At 47.9% G+C, this 23156-nt stretch overlaps 2 protein-coding genes across 5 annotated transcripts in view; one reads left to right on the forward strand and one right to left on the reverse strand.

The window, feature by feature from the left end:
• Nucleotides 1–788: 788 nt before the first annotated feature.
• LOC142589903 (uncharacterized) lies at nucleotides 789–18367 on the forward strand. 4 transcript variants are annotated; one of them, XM_075701579.1, is made up of 5 exons: nucleotides 789–1387; nucleotides 6304–9324; nucleotides 13413–13566; nucleotides 14151–14421; nucleotides 16590–16978. In XM_075701579.1, exons 1-5 carry the CDS (start codon nucleotides 1344–1346, stop codon nucleotides 16883–16885), a joined length of 3786 nt encoding a protein of 1261 aa, XP_075557694.1. In that variant the 5' UTR covers nucleotides 789–1343; the 3' UTR covers nucleotides 16886–16978. The 4 variants fall into 4 exon arrangements, with proteins under 4 accessions (XP_075557694.1, XP_075557697.1, XP_075557696.1 ...); XM_075701582.1 differs by lacking the exon at nucleotides 14151–14421 and having other exon boundaries at nucleotides 6304–9103; nucleotides 9193–9324; nucleotides 16590–16676; XM_075701581.1 differs by lacking the exon at nucleotides 16590–16978 and having other exon boundaries at nucleotides 6304–9103; nucleotides 9193–9324; nucleotides 14151–14237.
• A 4181-nt stretch (nucleotides 18368–22548) lies between these two features.
• Nucleotides 22549–23156, reverse strand: part of eIF3b (eukaryotic translation initiation factor 3 subunit b) — a 41791-nt gene continuing 41183 nt past the window's right edge. The window contains exon 13 of the mRNA XM_075701583.1: nucleotides 22549–22743. Within this exon, the coding sequence (XP_075557698.1) occupies nucleotides 22634–22743 (110 nt within the window). The 3' untranslated portion in view covers nucleotides 22549–22633. The remainder of the gene's footprint in view (nucleotides 22744–23156) is intronic.

Genomic DNA, 23156 nt, shown 5'->3' on the forward strand with positions numbered 1-23156 from the left:
CCTCGTTCACCCCATTTCAAAGTGTCCTTCAGGGGCTCACGCTACGAATGGCCTGCTTCATATTACACACAGACACACACACACACACATATATATATATATATCCTCTCCCGTTTCTACCACTAGCGCGCGACCGGTTCCCACACTTCACCCACAGTCTTTTTTTCACTTTGACACTCTTCATGCCAATGCATTAAAAGATGATACACTGTCGTGAAGAGTGGGTTACGCCAGTTCACCGAGTAACAAGAATTTCTCGTGAGGCCGTTTGGCCAAGTGTTCAAGCGTGGAGCGTTACATTGCAAATATTATTGTGGCGACCAAAACGGAACGGTCAATGACGAATTCTCGGGACCAGTCGCCTGCTATATATATATTTCTTTATTCTTCTATCCTGTCGGTGTTATATGCAGTTTCTCTATAGTTATCTACGTGTTCAAGCATTGCCCACAAAATGTCAACGTAACAATTCCACGTAGGGCTACCACATTCAGCATCTCTGATGAAGCGATCGCACACAGAGAGAGAGGGGGGGGGCGCACTGCGGTCTTTGTTTATTACGCGAAACTCGCGCTGTTAAATATAGTAGCAGAGACGAGACTCTTGCGGAGTGCATCTCCGCGAAGCACGTGGTACTGCCCCCTCCCCCCCCCCCCACCTCTGTCCTCCACCTTCGCGAACATCATTCTAGTTTGCTTTCAAAGCAAACAAGCGACGCTACGATGAGGCGGTGGCGGCGGCCCAGGCGTTACCCGAAATAAAACAGCCCACTATTTTCTTTCTCTCTTTCTTTTGACGCGTGCCAGTGCGACGACTCGCAGCTCGGTGACGACGACATCGTTGACGACGAAGGCGAGGCACAGCGCTTCATTGTAACCATGTTCACGAGTGGCCACTCGAAAGGCGACCTACGCTGCAGGAGCGTCTATGGCATCCTGCGTAGACGAAGAACTGCGCAGAACGCCGTGTGAAAACACAAAACATTGTGCCATGTAGCTTCAGTGAATCCTCGAGGGTGCACACGCGAATGCTTTCATTCGAAAGCTAAGCAGACGGAGGTGTCGGCAACGGCGGAGATGGCTGTCGTCTGGTGACTGTTACAGCGGCGTTCAGCGGTACGAAAAGGATGCACCCACCTTGCGTGAGAGACGTGGGTGTCCGTCTGTCCGCGAGTGAATTGGTGGCGGACCTTCGTCGTGCGTACGGAGCCACTGCGGGGGAGCGGTCTTGGTTCTGCAATGATAAGATTATGCAGCCACTGTCTGTATAGGGCGTCAAGTTCGTGAAGTTTTCATGTAGGTTCCGTTATTCGCGGTCTCTTCCTTGCTTCGACTGCTCTCAAGATGCACATTCCCACACTTTCCTCGGGAGGCCACCTTCTGCTCAGGTAAGCGCTTCTGCCCGGCGAGGGTCGTAGCAAACGCCTCTAAGAAGTATATTAGGGTGTCAGGCTGTATTGTAATAGGTGAATATGTGTGTCCAATTGAATACAAATGCATGAAAAATTGAGTGCTTCGATTATCGAAAGAAATGCCGAATGTACTTGATCTTATTCTTAAATGCAGGTGAGTAACGTGAAGAGTGAATTATCAAAAAAAATCTGATTCTCATCCACTATTTGTAGTTAATGCATTCGCCTGGACAGCCTGTACAACGAACATGAAATGAAAGACCATGAAGATATGACGTCCTGTTTTCTTTTACTAGATTGCGTTGTCGCATTCAAGCATGTGTCAGGCTGGCTGGTGCAATTCATTGTCACGGTAAAGCGAGCTGGTCATGTCACTCGTGTGCGCAGATACACGTACACAAGTGAACACAAATAAGGCAGGGGCGAAGCCGAGCGCGAACCAGCAAAAGTCAACATATGTGGGCATCGCGTCTTGAAAATTAAAGAACTAATGCGAACATTCATAGCAGAATCAGTAGAGTTAAATTTTTATGCACGAGACCATGGTACGTCCGAAACTAAAGTTACTTCGATATAGAAATACTCGTTGACTTTCAACGCACATGCTGTATGTATACGAGACCACGGGGGCAAGAAGAGCTTATAAACTGCGATTCTGGACATTGCTAAGTAAGTGGAAAAGGCGGTCGTTTCGTATCTTTGCAGGCAGCGGACCATAACGAACCCGCGACATGACAAGATATAGGGGAAAGCTTGGTAGGGGCAAATCGACAAGCTAGTAGAAAGCAAGTTCCGTGGAAGCCTCGTAGCGTCAGTGGTAGGAAAAAGAAATAATGAACACGATAGCTAGAAAGAATCGGACAGTGAAATCGAAAGCAAAGGCCAACGCCAAACGCCGGGTAGTTCGCGCTTAGACACATGAACCGTCCCAAAGGCTTGAGAAAAATCACCGCATAACAGGAAGTATGTGTAGTCTTCAGGGCACATCTATATAACTGAAAGGTACCCCGCCGACGTGGCTTGATGGCTATGGATTTGGCTATGGCTGCCGAACGCGAAGACGCGGGTTCGATCAATTTTCGACAGACTTCGCGGAAACATTGCTGCGGTGGCTACGGCAGTCAAACACAATAAGTGAAGGAAAAATCCTGCCGGCAGTTCAAGCGCATCAGTGTCTCGACCAGAGCTCCGCAAGTCGAATGAAAAATTTGCTTTGATAATTGGAACTCATCGTCAAGTTCCTTAACGTACTAACCCAAGCTTTGTGCTCACATTTAGCACGGCATAACTAACACACGGTCACTTTAAAGCCTCACACAAGAATATTGTTAGAATTAACAACACAATTCTGGCCGCTGGCGAATTCAGAGCAGTGGAGTTCATGTTTCGAGTTCCCGTGTGACACGACTCCTCGGATTAAACACTTTAAGCGCGCTGCTGTGTTGCTCAACTTCTACAGGGTTGCTTTAATATATAAGCCTCAACTTGACTGGTTCGTATTCTGCCTTATATCGCGTATTTTAACACAAACCGCAGAGTAGGCAGACATGGTGCCCATCTCGGTGGCAGTTGTCAGCTTGCTCCCTCTCTGTTTCCTTTGTGTGTTTCCATATAATAATAATAATAATAATAATAATAATAATAATAATAATAATAATAATAATAATAATAATAATAATAATAATAATAATAATAATAATAATAATAATAATAATAATAATAACAATAACAATAATAATAACAATAATACAAACCTTCCATTTGAATGCTCTTTGACTTTATTACATGAATAGTGTTGGCACGTGTATATACACTTTCTTGCATTTCGTTTACAAATGCGACGCCACGAGTATATAGTATATATGTAGCTACTAGTATATACTTATACTAGTAGTATAAGTAAGTATAGTAGTAGTATAGTAGTAGTAGTAGTATACTACTAGTATATACTGTACGTTGGTGTGCGGGTACGAGCTTGAATGAAGATTTCTTTTTTTCCTGTAATTATTTCTAGTTCAGAGAAGTTACTGTGTGAAAAAGTGTCGTCAGAATGTAATCCCATGATATTTATTATGAGTGTAAGACGTACATAAGAAATTTCTTGCTCTCCCCTACTAAAAAAACTAAGCGAAGTCTACTCCACATGACAATGTCACTACGCAAGTGTCTGTTGTTGTGATAAGAGTGAGGTTCACTGAAGAGCATCGCATGCCCAGCGGCCGCAGAGGCTAATCAACCGACATTTTTTTTAGACTGCACTAACGTCGGGATCGGCGCACGAAAATGACCAGATGCGGGCCAGATACCCATCACAAAAAGTTCGGTTGAACTTGTCAAGTTTGTTTCGCAATAAAAGCAATTGTTCTGACTTCTGATATAAACTATTCGTGTTTAAACGCCGTTTACTGCTTGTACGCTACACAGCAAGTTGATGCGAGCACGCCACAGAGGAACAACGTGGGGGAGCGCCTTCGTCAAGCGTGGCGGCGACAGACACAAGTGGGAATGGCGCTAGTAATCACACATTAAATATTCTTTTTTTTTTGTATGTTATGGTGTACGAGCGCAGTCAAGACACGCTTGCCGCTATCCTGTCTAGTCTTTTTGTGCTGCTCGCCAGTAACCTAGCCAGAGAGGGGGGGGGGGGGGGGGGGGGCACACCGGGCACCTGCGCTCCCCCCCTAAATATGTCTGTTAGTACGCCACCTGCACCCCCCCCCCCCCTTAACCATCACTGACACCACCGCAACCCCCGAAACAGCATTATGGGTACGCCGTTTCGCTGCTCGCAGTTCAACATTCAACTGATAACGTCCCATCAACAGATCGGAAGGTGACGGTATAGTTACATATGGCAGTGTCGATATACGTTCTATTAGCACAACTGAAATGTCAGTGCCAGCTATAAATGTTCTCATGAGGCCGTATTTGATAGTCTGCACCTAGCGTCCCACATGTCCACTGGACTGACGATAATGCGGGCAGGATGAGTGATACAAAATTGCTCGGCTTGTATAATTATGGAGGAAAAATTGCTTGAATGCTTGGGAATTCAATGGGAGGCCGTTATCGCACACGGCTTTGCTGGAATGCCAGATCTGGCAAATATGCGTCTCGGAGTACTTTTGTTGCTGTCACGGAGAAGTTAAACTTTAAAGTTACTGCTGAAATAATCAACGATAAGCAAGTATGCCACTTTGTGCAAGTGAAATAATTGACGCAGCTTTCGAAGGTCGTTTGGGGAGAGCTGTACCCGTTGTAGGCTTTAGTTGGTTTGATCCCTGAAGCGGCTGGAAAAATTTATAACGCAAAATTATGCTTACAATCTCCACCTTCATTGTTTGCCAGTACAGTGTTGCACTGTTGTCGTCGTCGTCGTCGTCGTCGTCGTTGTTGTTGTTGTTGTTGTTGTTGCACTGTCGTCGTCGCCGTCGTCGTCGTCGTTGTTGTTGTTGTTGCCATGTCGTTGTTGCCATGTTGTTGTTGTTGAGCAACATACAGGCGTTACAAAGCATCTTGCTAAAAAGAGGCTGGAATCACCAGGCGTCTTCCATGAAAAAACCGCCAATCTGGGAGACGCGACCCATTCTGGCATTGAAAATACCACTTGAGCAGTTCACCACCTCTGTTAGACAGTGGCCAATCATTACGAACATAGTTGAAGGCTTACGGAAGAAATGGCGTTTTCACTGTGTCGTCATGAAATATCGAAAATTATTGATCAAAGTTACCACTTTGTCTTGTTCCAAGTCGACATAGACTGAGGTGTCACGCGACTACCAAGGCGTGTCAGCCAGGCTTCTCTGGAAAATACACAACGTCGTACATATGAAGACGTAGAAGCAGACATTGCAGTCATGGTGTCGTCCCATAAAGTCATTTTTGCAAAGACCAGTCAGTTGTTTAATGACCTCCCACCAATAAAAAGTATTCTTTGATCCTTCTTTACGACATTTTAAAGAAAGTTGGTCGCTTTCCCCAACACCGGGGAGCGCTACCTCCACAAAGACAGAGTCGACATCAGAAAAGTGTTCTTCTCGAAAGCAGATTGTTCTCCCACATCTGCGAAAGTGCTCATCATCATCATCATCATCATCATCATCATTAGCCTAGTTACGCCTACTGCAGGGCAAAGGCCTCTCCCATATTTCTCCAACTACCCCGGTCATGTACTAATTTTGCCCATGTTGTCCCTGCGAACTTTTTAATCTCAGCCGCCCACCTAACTTTCTGCCACCCCCTGCTACGCTTCCCTTCCCTTGGAATCCATTCAGTAACCCTTAATGACCATCGGTTATCTTCCCTCCTCATTACATGTCCTGCCCATGCCCATTTGTTTTGCGAAAGTGCTTACTCCTACCCAGATCCGGCGTCCCTTAAAGGCATATACCCAAAGCAGCATACTAACTTAACAGCATATATCCGAATTGTTCTTGCGTGGCCTGTGTTGACGTTGATACTTTGCCTCATATGCTCTAGGAGTGCGGGTCGCTGGGCCCGATGTTCACCCAGGATGAGTGGGACGCGCTCTTGCGAAGTCACATCTGTGAGGATCAAATCCTGGCCGTCCAGCGCGCCCGCGATCGGGCCGGCATGTTAGATCTGTCAGTCCCGTCGTGGGATTAGCCGGGTGCGCCGTTTTATCGCGTTTTGCTGGACCCAATAAAAGTTTATTCGCTCACTCGTTCACTCTAAACGACACCAGACGAAATAGTGAGAGACTTCCTGCGTTAACTTCATTCTTGCGCCAACTATTGCGTCACTTTGCTTATTGACGAGACTGTTTCTTCTTTTAGTATCGCCCTCACAACGAACGTCTGCTTATGTAAGAGAAATATTATCGTGTCATAGCACAATATTAACAAACTTGTTTTGCGTCTTTCTCTTTTCAGAACCTTTCCGCTACTGGTACACCTCTGCACTGCAAACGCCGTATCTTGGCAACAAGCGGACGCGTCTCGAGACTCCGAAGGCGGTGCTCGACCTTGCGACTTCAACGCCTTGTGCACCTGCGACCAGGACCGCATGAAGGCGCATTGCCGGGCAGTCCCCTTGACGACACTTCCGGAAATGAGTGGATACGCTGACGTGACCGTCGAGGGATGCACGTTGTTGAGGATACTTAAGAACTCCTCGCATCTACGTCCTAGCAACGTCACGTCCCTTCATGTAAACGACAACCAGCTCAGTCAGATCGAAGACGGCGCATTCGCGAGCGTGCCAAAGTTGGCCAACTTGGATCTGAGCAGAAACCGGTTGACGAGCTTTCCCTCTGGAGCTGTGCTTCCGCTGACTCGCCTGCAGCGATTGGACCTGAGGTTCAACAGCATCGGTGAACTGGACGCGAAGGAGCTGGCCGCAGTGGCACGTAGCCTCCTAAGCCTCAGAAGCCTTCATCTTTCCAGCAACGTCATAACGTCCGTGCATGACGTCATGTTTTACTATTTCGGCAACCTGACCATCCTAGACCTGGATAACAACAACATCCTCAGGATTGAGGGACGTCCGTTCCCGCCATCTCTGGTGAGGCTCAACCTGACAGGGAACCTTTTGGAACAGGTACCAGGAACCACATTCGTTCAACTCAGGAATCTTTCCTACTTGCTCTTGGGCGACAACGCGATACAGCGATTAGATCCTAATTGGACCCTCCCCACGGAGCACCTGGACACCTTGAACCTCGGCCGAAACGTCATCTCCCAGCTGCCTCCGAGAATGTTCCAGAATCAAAAGAAAGTCACCGTCCGCCATTTGGTGCTGGCGGACAACTACCACCGCTACGTGCCACCGAACCTCTTCAAGACGTTGGCGCCGAGACACGTTTCATTCTCGGTAAATCACATCGAGTCACTACCCGAAGGGCTGTTTCAAGGCTTAGACGATGTCGTTGTTCACTTGGACCTGGCGCACAACAAGCTGCGCGAGTTTCCCCGGACTATTGGAAAGCTCCGAAGACTTCATACACTAAACATGCGCGACAACCAGTTGTCGGAGTTCGGCGAGTACGATCTTTTTTCGTGCAGGGTCAGCTTACGTGTGCTGGACATTTCGGACAACAATTTCGACGCAGTTCCCAAAATTGCGCTAAAATTCTTGTCTAGACTGAAGTCGCTAAACATGGCTGACAACGCTTTAACCTCCATAGAAAGGCAGGACTTTAAGCATGGTCCTGACGGGCTTCTGTCTTTAGATCTCAGCGGGAACAACATAGTGTACATCGAGGAGCATGCCTTTGAAATGCTTTCGAAGTTGGCAAACCTGCGCCTCGCGTACAATCCCATAACGACACTCAATTTTAATTGGTTCCCCAAAGGATGCTCAAACCTAAAAGCCATCGATATTTCTGGAACTCGGCTCGTACTGGACACTGTAAACAGATTTCTTCAATCGTGTCAACGAATTAACAGCCTCGACGCCACCTATGCCAGGTTACCTAATTTGGAACCGACACCATTGAACCAAATGAGTGAGCTTATCGCGCTCAACGTGATGCAGAATGATTGGCGTTATTTTCCAAAGGATTTTCTGAACGGAACAGCTCAGACAAAATTGACTACAATAAAGGTTAACCAAAACCACATAAAGGAGATACAGCCATTCACATTCAGCGATTTAGCACGCCTACAAGCCGTTGACTTGTCTGTGAACGAAGTCACTCGCCTTGAAACAAACACCTTTAACAACTTGCACAACCTGACAAAATTAAACTTGTCGCGCAACAAGGTGTCGGTGATGGACGCAGGAGCACTATCTGACCTCCCTCGACTCAGGGATATCGATCTCAGTTTCAACAAGTTGCCAGAGTTCAACGTGCAGTTTATTGCTAACTGGAACACGCATCACTTACTGCAGCTTAACCTATCGCGCAACAAAATAACCTACCTCAAACTAAAAGACGGAGCCGAGCACGCCATCCTTAACGTGACTTCCCTCGACCTCAGCCACAACCTCGTCGAAAGCATAGCCCGCCATTTCTTCTGGACAACACGGCACAGCTTGACCTTTCTCAACTTGTCCCACAACTTCCTGTCAACCGTGTCCGTCGAAGTGGCGTCGGAGCTGCCGCGGGTCAAAGTTCTCGACTTGAGCCACAACCGAATCGCTCAACTTTCGCCGCGGTCTTTTCAAGCGTCGTCCGAGATCTGCGTGCTGCTGCTCAGTCACAACCGGCTCTCCGCACTCCCCGAAGAGGCCTTCACGAGGATGGCTCGCCTCCAAGTCTTGGCTCTCGATAACAACCGTATCGCGTCACTGCCGGAAGACGCGTTCGAAGGGACGCCGCTCGTCCACCTCTCTCTGTCGCACAACTCGCTTCCCAGGCCCTTCACCAAGGCGTTCGCGCCCACTCGAACCACTTTGACGCGTTTGGACTTGTCGCACAACCGCATCAAGCTCATCGCGGCGACCGAGTTCGATCACCTCTTCAACCTCGAGAGCCTAAACCTGTCGTCCAACGAGATCATCATCCTGCCGGGCCAGGTCTTCGCCAACCTCAGCCGCCTGGTGGTCTTGGACGTGTCTCGAAACCCCCTGCTTCGAGTGGAGCCGGGATCTCTGAACCTGCCCGTAACCTTCCTTGCTCTCGACGACTGCAACCTCACCTCAGTGCCGGACGTGAACGCGGCGAACCTCGTCGAACTCTCGATCGGCTTAAACTCGATCGCAAACTGTTCGGCCACGTCTTTCGCAAATGTGAGCAAGCTCAGGACGCTTGACCTCTCGTCCAACCGCATTCGAGAGATAGACCCTGGATGGTGGGCTCACGTGACCGATTTGCGCAGCTTGGATGTTTCCGGAAATCCCATCAGAGGGCTCGGGAGCGGAAGCTTCAAGCCGCTCAGCACGCTTCATCACCTCGACATCAGGGGCCTCGAGCTGAAATTCCTCGATGCCCGCACATTGGATCCTCTCAAGTAAGGTCTGCCGCAGGACTGTCACCCCTCCCCTTGTGATCGCGTGGTTCGTCTGCTCGTAACATATACGTTTCCTGCCGTGCTTTCTTGATGGACGGGATGCAGAGTTGGAGAAAACTGCAGAGTCGGAGAAGTGCTTCGCGCGACTCTCATTTCTTTATGGTACACTAGCTAGAGTGATCAACTGAATAAGTAATTCGTAGGTGCTCTATTTGTTTTTTTTTTTTTGGTCACAACCGTGCTAATAAACAGATAACGAAGCCAGAGAAACCAGAAGAAAATTTAAGTGTTACGTTTGATTAAAATTTAGAACTCAAAGTTCGTAGTCTGGTCCGAAAGTCGAAGCACTGACAGCGACACTAAGGAATCAGTGTCGCGCTTGAACTCTTCGAACTGTGTTCTAACTATACGGGGGCTCGACCCGGCGCAGCTCCTGCTGGGCAGAACAGGGCAGCTAGCTGCCAGGCGTCTCACAACGCTGGCGTGATGAAGAGCGTCGCCAGGTGGCGTTTAGGGCGTCGCACGAGGAAAAAACGAAATCAGGAAAGAAGCAATTTCTGATAACTCAAAGGGAAGCTCATTACTTTCGAAGCGAGATCGGGATGCCTTAGAACACGCACCTATAAAGCGAGATATAAGGAAGAAGAAGCATGTGCTTGCTGCGGTAAAGCTAGGGAAACTGTGGAGCATATTTTATTAGAATGTGAAGACGTCTACCCAGCGGTCGATTTAGGCACCATTGGCCTCCTTGAAGCCCCTGGGCTCAGGGAGAGTAGTGGAAAAGTAAACATGTCCTCAATAGGCATTAGTAAGAGGCGATTAGAGGATTGGTGGGAGAAAAGTAGGGAAACGACAAAAAATGGAGACATACAAAAGCACAGTGCGCAATATGGGATCAGAAAATTTGGTTGTGGGAGTTCATAGCGTTTTTCTTTCTTTTTGTATTGTTTAACCTAGGTAGGACATTAGGCGGTATAATAGCAAGAGCTTGGTGGTGCAACCCACCACCCCGTTCTAAAGGGGACGCTCATAGCATCCATATCCATCCTACTATGCCGGGAGAAAATAAATGTATGGTTCAAATACTGGTTCGAGCAAAGATAAAAGATGAAAGTGAATGTTGGTTGTCAAGAACACGTGGGAAAAAGAAGGCCGCAACTAGAATATTTTGGAACCCCATAAACTTAGTAGGCAGGAAGTCTGGAACAATACAACATACCCTAGACGAATATGAAAACAAACTCGAAAGAAACGCGGCATTAAATTACATCCGAAAAATAACAGTCGAATCTTTCCAAGGCAATGACGATGTCGTATTTGAAGAAAAAAGGCGCATGAAAGAGAACCAGATAGAAAAGGAGCTGGTGCTCACAAATTCCAACTGGAAAAAAGCTGAAGAGAAAATTCTGAGGCGCACAGCCACACGGCTAGGCGTGGCTCCCCGTTATGCTGATTAAGCAACTAGGGCCAAAAAGTAAGGAAGCTCTGTTGAAAGGAGTAGAAAAAAGATTCGAAGATGGACGAATACGACACAGTTGGTGACAAAGTAGAATGAATTTAACTTATAAAGGTAATGAGTAGAAAGATATAAATCCCTCACATAAACCGTTGACCATTACATCTGTAATATACAGGTTAGCAATGCAGGCAATTAAATTAAAGCTGCAAGCATGGGCAGACATAATGGCATTTTGGGAGAACTTCAGAATGGCTTCAGAATAGGTAGGCATCCGGATGATAACTTATTTGTCCTTACTAAGTGTATTGAAATATCCAGAGTGGAAAGAATCCGTTATATGTGGCTTTTTTAGACATGACAGAAACGTATGACAACGTAGACCGCAACTTTATCCCCACTGCTGTTTATGATGTACATGGTGAGGATGGAAAGGGCGCTACAGGAAATTAATATTGGGTTTAATCTTTCATACAAACAGTCGGGCACAGTAGTAGAGCAGCAGCTCCCAGGTTTATTTTATGCGGACGATATTGTGTTGCTAGCTAACAAGGAATGTGATTTGCAACGTCTGGCTAGGGTTCTGTGGACAGGAACGCGAGAATTTAGGTCTGAAATTTAGCGTTAGAAAATCAGGTATTATGGTATTCAATGAAAATATTGAACAGGCAGTGTCAATTCATGGCCAGGAAGTACCTCTGGTCAATAAATTTAGATGTCTTGGTATATGGATAAACGAAGGCAATATATATATTGACAGAGAGGGAAAAACAATAACGGCAAAGGGGAAGAGAAATGCGGCCATAATGAAACACAGAGCGCTACGGGGATACAATAGGTAAGAGATGCTGTAAAGCACCTCTTACCTATTGTGTAAAGTTGTAATGGTTCCAGAACTTATATTTCGAAATGCGGCTGAGAGAGTTTTCAGGTATTTGTACAGGAAAAACATTGACTCACAGTGGAGAAAAATAACTAGGAAGCTTACCAGCAAGTATGCGACCTGTATGGTGAGCAACATGGCGACAAAGAACGTCAAGCGGAAAGTCAGAGAGGTTGAGAAAATCTCATAGGTAGCCGCAATGGAAAAGAAGCCTGCCATGAGTAACTACGTAAGAGGAAAAAACGAAAACAGGAAAGAATTTATGATAACTCAAAGGGAAGCTCATTACTTTTCGAAGCGAGATTGGGATGCCTTAGAACACGCACTTACAAAGCGAGATATAAGGAAGAAGCATGTGCTTGCTGCGGTAAAGATAGGGAAACGATGGAGCATGTTCTATTAGAACGTGAAGACATCTGCCCAGCAGTCAATTTAGGCATCTCTGGCCTCCTTAAGGTCTTTGGGTTCAGCGAGAGCAAGAGGAAAGTAGACGTGTCCGCAGTAGAAATTAGTAAGCGGTAATTGGAAGATTTATGGAAGAAAAGTAGGGAAACGACAAACAACGGAGGCGTTGTTTCAGAAGTTCACAATATGGGTTCAGAAAGTTTGGTTATGGGAATGCATCGCGGATTTTTTTTTTTTGCTTTCCCTTTTTTTTCTTTTTAACATAGGTAGGACATTAGGCAAGATAACAACAAGAGCTTGGTGAGTCAACCCACCGCCCCCGCCGTTCCAAAGGGGACGCTCATAACATCCATCCATCCGTACACCCTGGACGGCGCACGACGTGGGACCGACAGGAAAGCGTTGACTGCAGTCAGCGCCCAATGAAAATTTGATACCGCTAGCTTAACGCTTATACTTCCCGTTTCGCTCATGGCCAGCGGCGCAGCAGCTCGGCAGAAACACTAGTGTTCTTATAGTGTACGTCGTCCGCATAACGCCAACACAGGCGATTGGCGATTGCGTCACGTGACGCATCACGTGCTAGAGCATCGTGTGCGCGCGCCAGCTTTCCCTAGGTCAAGGCGCAGCAATGAAACGGGTGAATAATTGACAACAGTTGCAGGATTCTATACGGCGCCACCGATTCCAACGCGCAGTTATATTACCGCCACGCCTGCGGCAGAAAGGAGGTTCCACGTCCACCGCCAAGGTTTGTGAGTGGTGGCGCTGGCTAACGCTCCCAGGGTTCTACTACGAAACATAAATACCCAAGAAAGTGGATGGGGAAACGGCGCCGCGGTAGCTCAATTGGTAGAGCATAGCACGCGAAATGCGAAGGTTGTGGGATCGTTCCCCACCTGCGGCAAGTTGTTTCCTCGTCCACTTTCATTTCGTTGAGTTTATCGTTTCTTTATTTCATTTATTAAGCACAAGTAATTTCCCCTATGTTTTCGTTGGTGTCAGCGTTTGTTGGCTTCTTGTGACATAAATACGGGCATGTCACTCTCAGCAGAAGAGGATTTGTAGTACAGGCTAGCGGTGCAGGTGCAATCTAAGATAATACACGGTCTTGTGTGAGTCTTGTCTTGCGCGGGTATTGTTTTTTTATCTTTTTCACTAAGTGTTTCTGTGAGCAATATATCATTGTAATGTCTATAAATTTTATGAATGTATGCGAACGTATCTTGTATATGTCCTGTACTCAATGTCTGCCCGTCCTGCAAGGACCACAATGCGGTCTGCAGTATGTACTAAATAAACAAATACGTGTGTTTTTATTGTTTTTTATTCGAAACACCGCAGGAGCCTGCGCAGTGTCAAAACCAACACGTACTCCAGCGCGAGGGCATTTCGACTCCAGGAGATGTTGTTCCAGGCCAAGGCTCTTCAAACGCTCGTAGTGCACGTGGATGAGCCGGGCCTCTCCTACCAAATACAGTGGGCCTTCAACAAGAAGGTGAGACGGTGCATCTGATTTGTCATCCAAGGTTCTGCATCGCCATTGACACCGGAACTTTGCTTCAGATGAGCTGGCAATCAATTATTTGTTTTTGTAAGGAATAGCAAAGCCAACACAGACAGACAGACAGGCAGACACACACACACACAGACAGACAGACAGACAGGCAGACACACACAGACAGACAGACAGACAGGCAGACACACACACACACAGATAGACAGGCAGACACACACACACATACAGACAGACAGACAGACAGACAGACAGACAGACAGATAGACAGACAGACAGGCAGACACACACACACAGACAGACAGACAGACAGACAGACAGACAGACAGACAGACACACACACACACAGACAGACAGACAGACAGACAGACAGACAGACAGACAGACAGATTTGTCACCTGGCAGTCTCTCTTTGCTTTCGCACTCGTTTTCAAGCACGGCGATCGAAAACACGAGCGTATACCACGACGTGATCACGTGTTGGGCCGACTTACTCGGCTTCAATTTTGTCGCCTAATCATATCTTCTGAGTTCTCTCCTTCCTCCACGCTTCTCACCGTGGGCAGATTCGCGAGCTGAGCGTGAGCGGCTCCGAGCTGCGCTCGGTGGCGGCCGACGCCTTCGAAGGGCTGCACCCGCACGGTCCCTTCACGTTCCGGCTGCGGGAGTGCCCGCTCCTGGAGACGCTGCCAGCCGGACTCCTGCGGAGGTGGGCCGAGCTGCCCCGTCTCAGCGTCGACCTGTCGGACAACGCCGCGCTCACGTCGTTCGTCGCGGGAGACGAAGAGCGCGCCAACGGCACCGCTCAGGAGCGACGGCCGTCGCACTACGTCAGCAGTAAGCTAGATGGCGCTCGCGTATTCTCGTCACCATTAGAGGCCTATTTGATGCAAAACAATCTTTGTCCCAGACTAGGTATTCTGCGGTAGGTAAGTTCCCGTCTCGCATCGTTTTGGGGTTTCTTCAATTACCTGTCCAATCGGATCAGACATTGGTCAGTCCCCGTGCTCTAATAACAAATTAGGCAGCAGTTTTAATACGATTAACATTCTTTTGCCTACATCAGGCACTTGAACCTGTCTGTGTCTGTCTGTCTGTCTGTCTGTCTGTCTGTCTGTCTGTCTGTCTGTCTGTCTGTCTGTCTGTCTGTCTGTCTGTTCTGTTCTGTTCTGTTCTGTTCTGTTACGCGGACCCAGTGAACGAAGTTGTCTACTGGCTTGGCCTCGTGGTCGTGATGCCTTCGTGTTCGTGCTATCATCGTCATTCCAGCTTCGGCATCCGACTCTCGTCATACCGTCGTCATCCCGCCATCGTCATAATACACAATGTCGTCGTTCGTGCCGTCGTCGTGCCATCGTCATTTCAGAAACGTATGTAATCCGATTGTTGTCATGCTACCACTGTCGTTCCATCGACGTTATTCCTTCTTCATCATTACGTCGTAATCATGCCGCTGTCGTCAACAAACGTGAGTATGCCCCCCCCCCCCCAGTTTCATGTAATCGTTGTCGTACGTCGTCATTCCAGCGTCGTCATGCCGTCTTCCTCACGCCGTCGTTATCGCATTGTATTTATGCCATTATCGCAACGCTGTCGTCGTTATATCATCGTCATAACTTCAACATCGTCATCCCGTTGTCATACCGACTTCGTCGTTGCATTGACGTCATTCCAACGCCACACAGTCATCGTCATGTTGTCGAGATCATGGCCGACTCTGGCGAGCGAGGGTCATAGCAAAGTTGGCAAATCTGGGAGACAGGGCGTCGCATACAGCAGAAGCAGTCGAAATTTCAGACTGACCACTACAAAATTCTTAACAGAGGCGTCTTCAGCAATAATGATGTGTCCTACGTTGCTTGTATGCTAGTCGCATTAACGTCGACGTGTAGCCTTCATGAGACGGGTTCGGCGGGATTTTTTTCCTTCTCCCCACTTTATTCTTTCCCCTTCATTTTTCGTTTTTCTTCGCGGCACCATTACCGGTCACTGTTCGGGAGTCAGCCATTGCCGGTGTGGCTAGCAGAATTCTCTTCTCCCTTTATTCCAACAACCAGGAATTATTAGTTGCTTTTTTTCACAAATAGGATAAGCGAGCTCCCACGGAAACGTAGCATGCCCTGCATTTTACCCATTTGTGCTTGACGAGGCGGTAGAGACGTTTCGTGTGTAGGCGGAGGGGGGATCCATCCCCATAACTACCTCCCCCCCCCCCCAATTTGGAACCGCAGTTGGCCCCGAGTCGTCTTCACGCTCAACCTTTTCCTGTCATTCATGGCCTCTCAACTCTTTCGGAGTGCCCCTTTTGAAACTTTCTTTTATGTGGGGAGGGACGGCGAGGGGTGTAGTCAGATCAATTTGGAAGGGGGTGTTCGAACCCCCCAAACCTCCCTTCCGCCCACGTCACTGGATGCAACCCAAAGGAGGTGCAAACACAGAACAACTACATGAAGCAACACATTAAAATTCATTGACCATAGGTCACAGACGATTTACACTGACGTCACCTTGGCCGCCATCTCAAGGCATCTAGCATGCCGAGAAGGTGCGCAAAAAAAAAAAAAAAGAAAACGTGACAGCACGTCAGGCGCTTCTTGCACGCAGCGACAAATCGATAACAGAGTGGTAATCTGGTGAAGGACGGCCATCGTCAGAAAGCTAACAGATGTACGCGTAATTATACGGTGCACTGACGTCATCGCGGCCATGTTTGGGTAGTAGCAACGGTTGCGGTGGCTAAAGCACCACCCTCCACGCGTCACCACCGCCGAAAACTTGTATGGAGGGGCTTTGAAGGTGTCTAGAAGCATTACTGTAGAGCGCATAGCCACCGTAGCACATTGCGAAGCTGCGTACGCGACGTCAAGGGGCAAACTATCTACATCAGTTCACGAGAGGCGTTTGCAATGTAGGCTTTCCGGTGTCACTTTAGCCCTTAGTATACTTCTTAATGCACGCCCGAGTGAGATAAACGGACTCCACTGCATATACTCACTGTTCTGCAGGTTCTTTCTCACTGCGAGGCACCCCGTGGACTTGCGACTGCCGCTTGCTGTGGTTCCGGCGACGCCTGCTGCGACAGAGGCGCCACCTGTCCAAATCGCCGGAGGCGGCGAAAACCTACAGCGCCGAACCGCGCTGCACCCTTCCGGGGACCAGCTCCAGGACCGTCGCCATCAGCGAGCTTCGGCCCGACACGCCTCACTGTGCTGGGGATCCGAGTAGCAGCGGAAGCGTGGGCGCCGACTTCCTCGTGGCGCTCTACGTCGCCACGGTCCTCGCAGCGCTACGTTTTGGCTGAACGTACTACGACGTTTTGTCTTGGCCGTGTGGGTGCGGCCTCAACTGCCAGCAGCGAAGGAGCAGTGGCACGTGAATTTCGAGGCTGCATGGAGCAACGAATGCAGCGCCGAAATTTCGCCTGACAACAGCATCACCGCGGTGCACAGCCCATAGACTATAGTGAACGGAAGAAATTTTTTAGTGACACGTAGCTGCCATTTTGCGCCTGCAAATTCGCGGCTCATATATTGAGGCACATGCGTCTGCAGCCTCAAACCCCCCTTCGGCGCCGGCGTGCTAGAATGTAGGAGCGCATGCGCACTTCAGCGCAACGCGCATAGCCATGGGCAAAGCTTGGCCGGAGGCATCTAGCTAAAGATGTCCACTTGTTATCGTGACGTTGTTATCGAAATCTATACTATAGAGCCATATTCGTGGCCCAGCTCCCTACCGGTTGATGTAGGCCCGATTAAGTTGCGCGCTGCCTTAGCGCCTGGCCAGCGCTGGTTCCGCCATCCAATGCGGAGCCACACGAACTGTCGCGAGGAGTGATTGTTCCTATAGACCCGTGCCCCTGGCTTCCTTTCTATTGGCTGAGGCTGCGTGGGTTTGCCTCGCAGCGAAAAAGGCAATAAACTTCATTACACACACTGACAAGTTCGTGTCTGACGCATCACTTCTTGTTGGGCTACAGTTGGCTATAGTTGGTTCAGGCTTCTATAATACGCCATCCTAAAGATCGCCCGCCTCAGTGGATCACCTTCATCGGACAGGCGCACGGCTGACTAGACCTGCCCGACCGGTTCGGTCCACGCGCTATGGCCATTAGCGATTAAGGTCATTTTTATTGGCTATTATAAACGTATGGCGCGGAATATTTATCTACGTATGTATAGACTATAGCTTCTAGAATACCAAATAAGCTACTCCTACCACGAGCAGAAACTTCGTAATGCAGAAGGCCAACCACAACAATCTGACAGGTGGCTGCCGACCCGTTGAAGTCCCCGCAAACTCTCTGTGACGTCATGTCAGGTGCGGCATATCGAAGCATCATCAAACGAACATGCAGTAGGAGACGTGGATACGTTTTCAGGGAACTACGGGAAGTGAACGTACGTTGCGGTAAAACTTAGCTCCCGACCGCAGGAGCCCTACTCATCAGCGGCGAAGCAAGGGGTGGCACACCGGGCATATGCCAACCCCACTTCCCGAAATTTCTTTTTAGTATATGGTCTTCCTAGACCCCCTCATTCCATTCTTCCCCACTCGATCCCCAAGTGGGTGCCTCCTCGAAAAAAGTTTCTGGCTAGTACGCGGCTGCAGACAAAAGAACTTACCTTTTAAAACGAATAGAAGGTTAACAAACAACCGAAACATACTCAGAAAACTTCGTTATTACTGCGTGAATGTAAAGGGATCGACGACCGTCTGGAATGCGTCTTGAAACTATCGTGCCAATGGAGATTGGCGACTGCAAGTAAATGCTCGCTTCCTAGCGGCTGTGCCGAGAACCATCCAATCCCGGTTCAGGTTTACAGAGAAAGAGGGCCTCCTATCAAGGCATGCGCCGAATGTCTCGTAGATCTCAAAGCGCCGTGATGCCACTGCACACAAGCCCGAAAATGAAAACAAGATGGACGTCGAAAGATAACTATTATGCGTGTCATCGCGGTGGAAAGAGGGCAATGCATGATTTTATCGTTTCTAGAAAGAAGCAGACGACGCGCATCGGAGAACGCGACTTGGATAACAAACTTCCGCATGAGGAAAAGGTGACTGATAATAAACCGGTTTGTTCAACATACTTCACTGGCGATTTCTTTGTTCCCGGCTAGAAGACCATTACTTTCTTTCTGTTTATTTTAATTATGTTGCTGGCGTTTCATAATGCGGAGTGTAGTTTCTCCAGGCACACGCTTTGAAAAATTATATAGTGATATACGCTTAAGCTGTATTTGGTTCTCGCTCGTTTACAGTTTTCTGCCCGAGAATTAGTATTACTAACGCTTTAAGCAGCAGGAATATTCTCACTGATGTACTTTTGTCGGCAGGAACGGTAGCAGAAATGATATAATTGCCTCGGAAGGTCTGAAGTTGACACGACACGTTTTCATGGCATGCTTTAGTTCAGCAGTGCAAGCAGAAGACGCTGTTCTCTCATTCAACGCGGTGAGTTGTCAGTTCATTGGCTCGCAAGGTATATAGAAGCAACTGCAAACAGCGCTCGTTTTAGATTTCGAGCGTTCGACGTGCGCACGGCGCCACTATAGTTTGCTTCGCGACACTGTGCACACACCTGCATTCGATTACAACTGGTCAAGTTCGCTTTCTTCAAGTCATGCATTTATACACTAATGCAAGTGACTTTGCAGAAAAGAAAACCCTTGCTAAATTTTGTAAACCTGTTGGAAGAAACTCAACTTGGTCGGATTGGTTGTTATTCACTTCTCGCGTTTCACTATAGGGTTTGATCATTTCCACGGGCGGCGGGTCTTAGCAAGCCCGGGCCCTAGCTCAAACACGGCTTACCGCAAGGATGAAGTCATTGGACGCACACGACCCTATCTCACGTATCAGCTAAGCATAAGAATAAAGGTGTGACCCCGACTCGCAAATGACGGAACTCTCGTTTGTTTGTATCGCAAGACACACTGAGCAGGTAACTTCACAGTTTTCGGCCTCGTTGTATCAGCCCGGAATATCTATATTTAGCTTCTGAAAACAAGGCAGACGTCACTGCTTGTATATTGTGAGATGCTACATGCGTGATATATACTACAACACGATTCGCAGAGTTGCCTATGAATGTTGAAAACAGTCGGATATCGCACCTGTACCAGTGGAGCAACACCGCCAAGTGCTTGCACTTTTCAGAGGCCCGATATGCACAAACACCTCCATTTCTGTTAACCTCCGCCACGCTTGAAAGGCTTTTTCTTTGAAGAAAAATTGTGTGTGGCTCTGTTATTGCAAGACACCAGAGACCAGCGGAGCTGGGGGAAGGCCAGTAAAGTAGTGCTAAACCGCACACTTAGTCTAACTTTTGCTGGGTTTCCCCCAGCTCTGCTGGTTTCTGATGTTTGCGATAGTAAAGCCACGCAGAATTTTGTCCACTGCAAGAAGGAGGACCGCCGAAGTGAGTGCGCGAGTTTTTATCGGAGAGAAATGACGTCACACCACCTGTGCAACCCCCGCGTCGCTCCTTCTTCCCCGCTAGGCTCCACCCACCCTCGCAGCATCGCTATGCTGCGCGATTCTATTTTTATACTCTGCTTTCATCTATGGCTTTCAATCTTTCTCTCCCAGCTTGGCGAAGCTGCGAACGTCAAGAGAAACCCAGCGAGGTGCTAACAGCTCCACTGTAAAAAGAAACTTAATGCGGCTTGCTGGGCAGGCCGGACGTTGGCACGCAAAGTGCAACGATTGCCGCGGTTTCGTCGCTGAAATCCCTGATACTGATCAAAATAAGGCAATCGGCAGGAAGGATCCTTTCAGCTTCAATGAAACACCTCGATTAGACGCCACAAACAAGAAATGCGTGAAAGCAGCACTAAACGAAAGAGCCACCTGAATGCCGCTGTGAACATGGAGGAAGGAATAAATGAGGGAGCATACCGCAATGCGATTGAAGCCGAAATCTGCTGGGCCAGTGGTGGCCAAACACGTGATCGCACATCAAAGTGCGTGGTTGGTTTTAGTGTACCCGCTCTGCAGGCAGAGGCACGGCAGGGCACCCGAACGCGCACTAAGGAAAATCTACTGGCGTAGCTACTGGAAACCAAACATCTTGGCAAATCTCAATTCTTGCTCAGTGATCTCGACGCAAGAGGTCACATGTTAGGCCACTACTGTGGCTTCATGGAGCGTTCACTTGCCAATGCTGGCTACTTGATGTAATGCTCCCTCCTATATTTTTTCCTTCAACCATGGCTGTGAACCTGGGCGTTGTAGCCATCTTTATTTATCTGGACAGTGTTGCCAGCACAAATAACCGATTCTGCAGTTGCCAATATCTGAATATGAATGTGTTGTACCAGCAGTACAAAAATGTAAAAAAAAAAAGAAGTTTCTATGAATGCTTTGTTGAAAGATTTGGTGATGCTGGAATAAAAGTCAACTCCAAGACCGCATGCATAGCTGGCTTGGAGCATTGTAGATATCAGCAAAATTCTGATCTTGCGAAAATTTAATGCCACACACGCCACATCCCCAATGTGTATAGGTTGTTGCGGGATGCCTTCCGCTGGCGCGTTCCTTCACCGACTAAAATGCAGCCGATCTACGAGGGCTCATGCGCTTCACGTCGCACAACACAGATGGGTAAGCAGTGAAGGAGTTGATAAGGATGGTAAGGAGTGATGAGGGGTTATATGGTCTCATCACGGTTGATAATGGTTCGACGCGGATGGATGAGGTCTTATAATGGTTGGAGTAATTCTGATAAGGTTAATAATACCGACAAGGGTCAGATCAAGTCCGATAAGATTCGATAAGGGTCAGATCATGTCCGACAAGGTTCATGACAGATGAGGGTTGAAAGGAATCGGATCGATTGCGATAAGGGTTGATAAGGCTTGGATCGTGTTCGATAAGGTTGATGACTAACAAGTGTTTATACTGGTTGGATGACGTTTCAAACATTGGTAATGACACCGGCTGCGTGGACACGAGCAAGTGGCACAATGCTTATGCATACTTAGACAACTCCAAGAGGAGGTGTGCATTTTCATTATAAAGTTTCCCGACATTCCACAGATAAACTGTCGTGGATATACCTAGATGCTTCAGATAGTAGGCTTTCCATCGTGCCAAGAAATGGGGACTGCTTGAAAATCAGTTGTCTGACCCTTTAGGATTGAACTATAGATGCTTTTTTGGAGCTGAGGTAAGCCATGAATCACAGTAAATGATGCTTGTAATTTTCATCTGGCACATAGGCCAAATCTTCAATAGTAATGACTCTTCCCGAGTTTTCACACAGCCTTATATATTGGAGTAACCGTGCAAGGTATCGAAGGCCACGAGACGGGCGCTGCAGAGTAACAGCTGTGAAAACACGACAGGAACAGATTAATGAAGTTGTTCTATGTTTCCCAACACTCATACTTTCCAAGTCTTCTTATGTGCAAGAAGCTTGTAGCAGACCATTTACAACTCTGAATATGTGTGTCAGCATAGCTCCCAATCCGCGCACATCAAAATTCATAAATTTCTCACAGACGTGACACCGAGGGGGAGGGGAAGCACTTTATCTTAAAGTTTCCTCTGAGCATGCGGCTCAATGGGATACATACACGCTTCATTAACGATTACCTACCTTTGGACACAGCATACAACCAGCCGCAAACTTAGAACAATAAAGACTAACAAGCAGCAGACTGATTTTAGATCACAGTTACTCTTTCGGCAACTTTGCTGTTGCCGATTTCATTATCTTCAGGAAACTGTGGGTACAAACTTGCTCAAAGGAAGCAAACATCTTAAGTTCTCTCATCAGAAGATTTGCAACAGAAGATCCTGAGACTGACAAGCAAAGCTTTTCCTTGGAGAAATCGTTTCCCGGAAAACTTGGTGCAAAATTCATAACATCATGAAGGAAACTGAATTTGTAATTTTTACGGAAGACTCGAGGGAGAGTTGGCTGCTGTGGTGTCAGCATTTCATTAAATAATAAACATGTTGATAAACAAGGAGGCATTTATTTTCTGAGCAGCTACCAGGATGGCCTGGAGGAGACATGGCTCATTCTCTCTCTCAGCTGAGTTCAGTCTGTGTCACCAGCGTCTAGGGGTACTTCTTCTTCCTTCACGAGGAACTCAACCACTTCTTCTTCCAAGTCTTCCAAGTTGCTGTCCAGCTCGTCCGTGTCCACACCTGCGGGCAAATTCTCGCACAATGAGTCTCCACGTCGTGAAAAAATAAAACTCGAGATTTCAGACAGGTGGGTTGAAACACAGACTCTGAAAAATGATGCCATCCAGACGACAAATACTACTCCAAGTGAAATGCACCTATAGGTGAAAATAAAACTGAGCTGCTCTGGTAGCCCGCCCTGTGGATCACCCCGGGGGTTCTTGAATTCTTAACAGCAACCTGCTGTGTTGCTCACAAGATATTAATGCACAAGGGCGACCAAAATTTTTGACTCCTTGCAGCTGGCTGTGAGGTAATTCTGACTTCATGGCTCCGTGCCAATTCGGCGCCCAAGTAAAGCAGAAATAGAGATAATTTCATTTCGATACGTTGTCAGCATTGTCACCGGCCATATCACCAGTGCCTCCTCGAAA

This window comes from Dermacentor variabilis, chromosome 8 (genome assembly GCF_050947875.1).
Source record: "Dermacentor variabilis isolate Ectoservices chromosome 8, ASM5094787v1, whole genome shotgun sequence".
Lineage (NCBI taxonomy): Eukaryota > Metazoa > Arthropoda > Arachnida > Ixodida > Ixodidae > Dermacentor > Dermacentor variabilis.